This window comes from Apus apus, chromosome 3 (assembly GCF_020740795.1).
Source record: "Apus apus isolate bApuApu2 chromosome 3, bApuApu2.pri.cur, whole genome shotgun sequence".
In the NCBI taxonomy this organism is placed as follows: Eukaryota; Metazoa; Chordata; class Aves; order Apodiformes; family Apodidae; genus Apus; species Apus apus.
Window position 1 is genome coordinate 100,926,729 of NC_067284.1, and position 6,000 is coordinate 100,932,728.

Consider the following 6,000-nt stretch of genomic DNA (forward strand, 5'->3'; position numbering starts at 1 on the left):
TAGGAAACTGTGAAGAGGACAGTATGATTGAGAAACAGGTTGACAGACCAAAGATGGAAAGAAAAAAGGGGGGCAAACTGCTGTGCAGAGAGGTGAGGTTAGTGATGGGAAGGACTGACAGGGTAGCTGAACTATGTCTTGTGGCTTGGCAACTGCAGTTTTTTTCTGTGATTTTTTCCCCATTCATCAGGATAACATGTTGTCACTGTGTTTTCTTATGACAGTTTCTCTTTTATGAGACTCAAATGTCTCACTTTCTGAACAGGAAAATTCCCAACTTAGAGTGGTACACACACAGTCTTCTGCATTGTAAATCCTGGTAACAAGTAAAATGTGATGCACCTGATTTTGCTCCTTTTTGACATTAGTAGATCACAAGCAGATACAGAGCTAATTTAATAGATCCTTTTGTTGGGAAGCAAAGCAAATACCTTCAGCTTAACTTTCCAGAACATTTCCAAAAGATGAGTGACGTTCTTTGCTTAGTGTTTGAAGCATTAGGGCTTATGTGCTGAAACAATGATCACGAAGTGCCTCATTAGATACCACAAGTCAAAGTCATGAGGCATTTCAGAACAATGGACAAGCTCAAGAAGTGGGCCGATGTGAACCAAGTACAAGCTGTCCTGTACTGGGGTCAGGGCAGCCCCAATGTCAATAGAGACTGGGGGGTAAAGGGATTGAAAGCAGCCCTATAGAGAAGGACCTGGTGAATGAGAAGCTGGACGTAAGCTGGTAATGTGTGCTTGCAGCCCAGAAGGCTAACTATATCCTGGGCTTCATCAAAAGAAGTATGGTCAGTAAGTTGAGGGAGGTGATTTTTGCCCCTCTACCTTGCTCTGGTGAGACCCCAGCTGGAGAACAGTGACCAGTTCTGGAAACCTCAACACAGGAAAGACATGGACCTGTTGGAGCAGGTCCAGAGGAGGGCCACAAAAATCATCTGAGGGACGGAACACCTCTCATATGAGGAAGGCTGAGGAAGTTGGGGTTGTTCAGACTAGAGAACAGAAGGCTCTAGGGAGACCTTATAGCAGCTTTTCAGTACCTAAAGGGGGCTTATAAGAAAGATGGGGACAAACTTTTTAGTAGGGCCTGTAGCAATAGGACAAGGGGTAATGGTTTTAAATGAAAAGAGGGTAGATTTAGACTAGGTATAGGAAAGAAATTTTTAATGATGAGTTGTGAAACAGTGGCCCAGGTTGCCCAGAGAGGTGGTAGATGCCCCGTCCCTGGAAAATTTCAAGGTCAGGTTGGATGGGGCTCTGAGCAACCTGATCTAGTTGAATATGTCCCTGTTCATTGCAGAAAGGTTGGACTGGATGACCTTTAAAGGTCCCTTCGAACTTAAAGAATTCTATGTTTCTATGATTCTATGATTAGTCTCTGAATAATAACATCTCTCAAGTTTGTGTCTGATGATTATGGGTCACCCTTCCTGTCTCAGCATTGATTTATATCAAATAGGACAAATTATCTGAGCACAGTGAGATTTAGCCCCTGGGTAGCACAGAAATTGAATCTTTAATTGCCCCCTAAACCGGTTCCCTGGGATGGGATCAAGAGGTTGCTTCATGCCTTGAGAGCAAGGATTTCCCAGCAGTGAAGTGCTGCCACTTGAGTGCACTGGCATTTAGCAGCACAGTCCTCAGGCTGCCACACCACGGCTGTGGTAACAGTACAGCTCTGGGGCAACTGGCAGGTGTTTGGTCAATTTGCAGAGCAGAGACGAGCATTTTCATTCATTTAATTCCCTGTGGGATTCCCTGAGAGTTGTGTGGCCAAATCCCATGCACAATTATGAAAATGTCATCCTGCACTTCTGTTGGGTTTATTCCTCTGGTCAGCAGAGGAATGCTACTTAATCATCAAATGGAAAACAAATTTTAAAAGTTAAGAATGGAAAAAAAAAAGGAGAGAAACCCAAAAGCCCAGAGCATATTTAATACTGAGCGGAGATGGAGCTATTCATTCTTCCAAGGCAGGAACTAATGGAAAGGCACTGAAAATGTCAATATTGTGAGACTGGGTTTTATTAGCCATTACAAAATTCCTCATTCTTCTCAATCCCATTATGAGTGGGTGAGTCTCCCTGTGACAGAATCATCACTTTCACTCACAGCTAATGCCTGTGCTTTTGTTATTATTTATTGTTTACACTACAGATAGGCCAGAGTGTTGCTCCATTGTCTTAATGACTATAAAAAATGGGGTCTAAATTGCACAGAGGCACTTGAACTTCCATGGAAATATCCATCCCCTTTCATGAAGGACTGGGTAAAGCTCACAGTGGAGAGTAGGAGGAGCAAGTGCCTTCTCTGGACCTCCAGAGCAGGATCTTTCATCAGGCAGAAAATACCTACATGCAGCCAGATTTTTCTCATGCTGCCAAGCAATGGTGGCAAGCTGTGAGCTTTAGGATGTGCATTCCTCTGCCACAAAATCTTGATACCCAGTGTGGATTGCCAATACCAGCACAGTTTGCACAAGCTGCCAAAAGAGAGGGTAAGGTAGATCTCCTGGCCAAATTTCTCCTGGGTAATGAAACTCCATATACCCCAGATTCTCTGTGTAGTTTCAGTTGGATATAATACTCTTCATTTCCTCACCTAAATTGCTGCGCTGTGTCACTGAACACTCTGCCTGTCACTGAACATGAGCTACCTGCAGCCTTTCAACCCAGAGGCCTGAGCCCTGTAGGGCTGAGCTAAGCAAAACCTCGTGTGTTGTTTGGATAAGCAATTAGTGGAGTTTTCCAAATGCTTTGGGATCCATCTGGATGAAAGGTGCTGCGTGAATGGGAGGTTGTGTTAGACAGGAAAGCAGATAGGTGGTTTGGCAGCTGGACAAGAATTTTGCGGGTAGCAGTGCTGACATTTCTTTTGTTTTTCTGGTTACAGAGAAGGGGGTTGTCTCAGGGGCCTTACTTCAACGTATACGGAGAAAAAGGAGGTGTGGAGCACCGTGTGTCTAGCCCGTTCCCCGAAGGCCCGAGCGACTACGTCTTCAGTCATCTTCCACTACACTCCCAGCAACAGATCCGAGCACCCATCCCCATGATGCCTATCGGGGGTATCCAGATGGTCCATTCAGTACCGGTGGCCCTTTCAGGTTTACGTCCTCCGTCCACTCTGGCCCTGCAGCGGGAGGGCTCTGAGGAGAAGCAAAGAGGAACTGCAGAAATCCTTACGAAAGAGTTGTACAGTATGTCTCAGCACCATGAGAAGCGTACCTCCCCGCACAGCTTGCCCCCCACCGCTCCCTCCAGCGCGCCCTCCTCTCCCTTGCTGCTGCTGGCGCAGAGCACCTCAGAGGACAGTGTCATAGCTACTGAGAGGGAGCAGGAGGAGAACATACAGACTTGTACAAAAGCCATAGCCTCTCTGCGAATCGCCACAGAAGAAGCCGTTCTGCATGGGGCGGAGCAGCTGCAGAGGCCTTCTGAGCCTCACCAGAAACCTTTAGAAAGTGCACATTTTAGCATTAAACACTTTAGTGGATCTGAGCCAGGCCAGACCTGTGCCTCAGCCACCCATCCTGACTTGCACGGTGGTGAACAGGACAGTTTTGGTACATCACAGACTGCGTTAGCCCATCCCACCTTTTACAGCAAGAGCTTTGTGGATGTCCAGCAGTTGGGCTTTCACAGCAGGAGCGACCCCCCATCAAGCACACAGGAAAGGAAAGATCCATCATCTGAGAAGAGCAAGCCACATTGATCTGAGATGCGTGGAGACTTTCACCCAAACATTAACCCCACTTTTTTTTTTTCCTAGAGATAGAAGTATTCAACTTTACAGCATGCCTGTTCTAAGTTACAGTAGTTTGCTATTATATATACTTTTGTTATATCAAAAGAATTAGATAAAATAACATGTCATCATGAGCCTGACCAAAACTAAATTTGAAATTCTTATTGGGTCTGGTACTTTTAAATTGTACAGATGTTTGTGCCTTTTCTTTACTTTGCTTATATTCTTATAAGCATTTTTTTAGCAGTAATTTGTACATATTTTAGAATTTGTGTATCTGCTTTGTAATAAATGTAATTTCTTTCCTTTTTTGGACACTTGGATCTAAATGATGTAAAGCAAAACAGCATCAATATATGTGAGGTTGCACTAAAACATATTTTTATATGATTAAAACTGAACAGCTTTTATGTACAGCTCTGATTCTGTAATACTAATATTTATTTACTTTGTTTCATAAATTGTAAATTTTTTTCTTAATGTTGTGGATTGCTTTTCTATGTGAAGCATGGGATTTACTGTTGCGTAATTAGAACAAAGTGTATATTGTAAAACAAGATATTTAAACTAGAGTATCTTATCTTATTCTGCACTTATGCATTAGTTAAAAAAAAAAAAAAAAAAGATAAAGGATGTATCAGTCAGTTCTTAACTCTTGTAATTTTTTTTTGTCTCCTGTTTGCCGGATTGACTATAACTTAAGTGCTGATTGTGATTTTAAACTGATAGTACCGTAAAGCATTAAAGTAAAACAATGTGCTATTGTGAGTTTTTTCAAAGCTTTATAAAACAGTTATAAATATATTAAAAGTATTTGGTCTTATGTGAACATGTTGATCTATATACTCCTTTAAAAAGCTATGGGAAAACATTCCACCCCATGTAAATACTTGCATCACTGGTGATGTCTGTGTAGCTCACCAGGACAGGCAAGGTTTGCAGTGCTGCCTGGCATGGAGCCGGGGCATGGCTGGCAGCAGGACCAGAGCCCAGCTGCTGCCTGGCCCACTCCCCTGCCCGCGGCGGGTGGTGGTGAAGCCCCTCCGGCCTCCCAGGGCTGGGCGAGGAGTGGGCTGGTTGGCTGGACGTGCAGTGCCCGCCCAGCCCCGGCCGTCCCCTGCTCAGGAAGGCTGACTGTGGGGGCTAGGTGGTGTGCAGAGGTGCCCTGGCATGCCAGAGAGGGGCTTGGAGCAGGGAAAAAAGGTGTTTCCTTGCACTCCAACACCACAGCTGGTCACTTTCTGCTGTGGTCCCAACTTCAGGGGAGGCTCCAGTCCCATCCCATCCTGCAGATGAAGGAGCATGGCCCTGCTGACAAGGCACAGAGCACTGCCACCACAGCCTCTTCAAAGAGCAGGATTCACGAGCAAGAAAGTCGCTGTCTTCCGGAGCAGGGTGTCCATCTGGGTGAGTTTGCTCCTGAAGAAAGTCACGAGGAGCCTGGGCTTGTGTTTGAACACGTGTGGTGGGTTACCACTACCACCAGCAGCATGCGTGCGTGCACCCCCGCACACACACACACATTCAAACAGACACACACAGATGAAAGAAACCAACAACCTGGATTATATTTTGTGCTATTTAGTGGGTTATAAATCTGTGAAACCAAGTTTGTACATTGACTTACAATACATTTAAGGAGTGTTCTTTAAAAAGAAATAAATATACAGTTACATGCATGAGGTGTCTAGTTTTCATGTGTTCTTTGCATTTTCCAAGTTTGTTGGTGTTCCAGTATATGGTTAGAGCCTTATATTCCCAAGCGCTGCTTTCCCACACAAAGAGTGCCATTAAGAATGTGAGCAGCAGTGAAAAATGTGGATCATCTTTTGGCTTCCTCAGATATTATCAAACTAAACCAGTTTATTTCTCCAATAATACCATGTGGGGGCAGAACCACAGCTGCTATGTTGTCTTAATTCTAGAGTGATGGCAGATGACAAGCTAGTACCATAACGGACAGTGACCACTTCAAACCATTAAAGGTTAGCTTCTCATTTTGTTTGCAGTGTTCCTACCTTTATTCCAGATCATTAGGGTAACCTTGCCAAGATAAGCACATGCCAGAAAACTGGTTCATCTCAGACTGGAGAGAGGAAAAGCAGTAGATGTAGTTGGGGGCAAGCAGCTTGTTGGATCATGCTTCCATAAAAAAAAGAAGTCAATTACACATTTTAAATAAGCAAACCTTATCTGATAAAAAGCCTCTCTCTTCTCCTCCTTGGCTGCATGGCTGTATTGAGACAAA

General features: G+C 44.3%; 1 protein-coding gene across 6 annotated transcripts in view; it reads left to right on the forward strand.

The window, feature by feature from the left end:
- The window catches only part of HIVEP2 (HIVEP zinc finger 2), a 138,509-nt gene extending 133,928 nt beyond the window's left edge, over window positions 1–4,581 (forward strand). For all 6 annotated transcript variants that reach the window (XM_051613594.1, XM_051613596.1, XM_051613599.1 and 3 more), the window contains one exon: window positions 2,901–4,581. In XM_051613594.1, coding sequence (XP_051469554.1) covers window positions 2,901–3,719 — 819 coding nt within the window. In that variant the 3' untranslated portion in view covers window positions 3,720–4,581. The remainder of the gene's footprint in view (window positions 1–2,900) is intronic.
- Window positions 4,582–6,000: the final 1,419 nt, after the last annotated feature.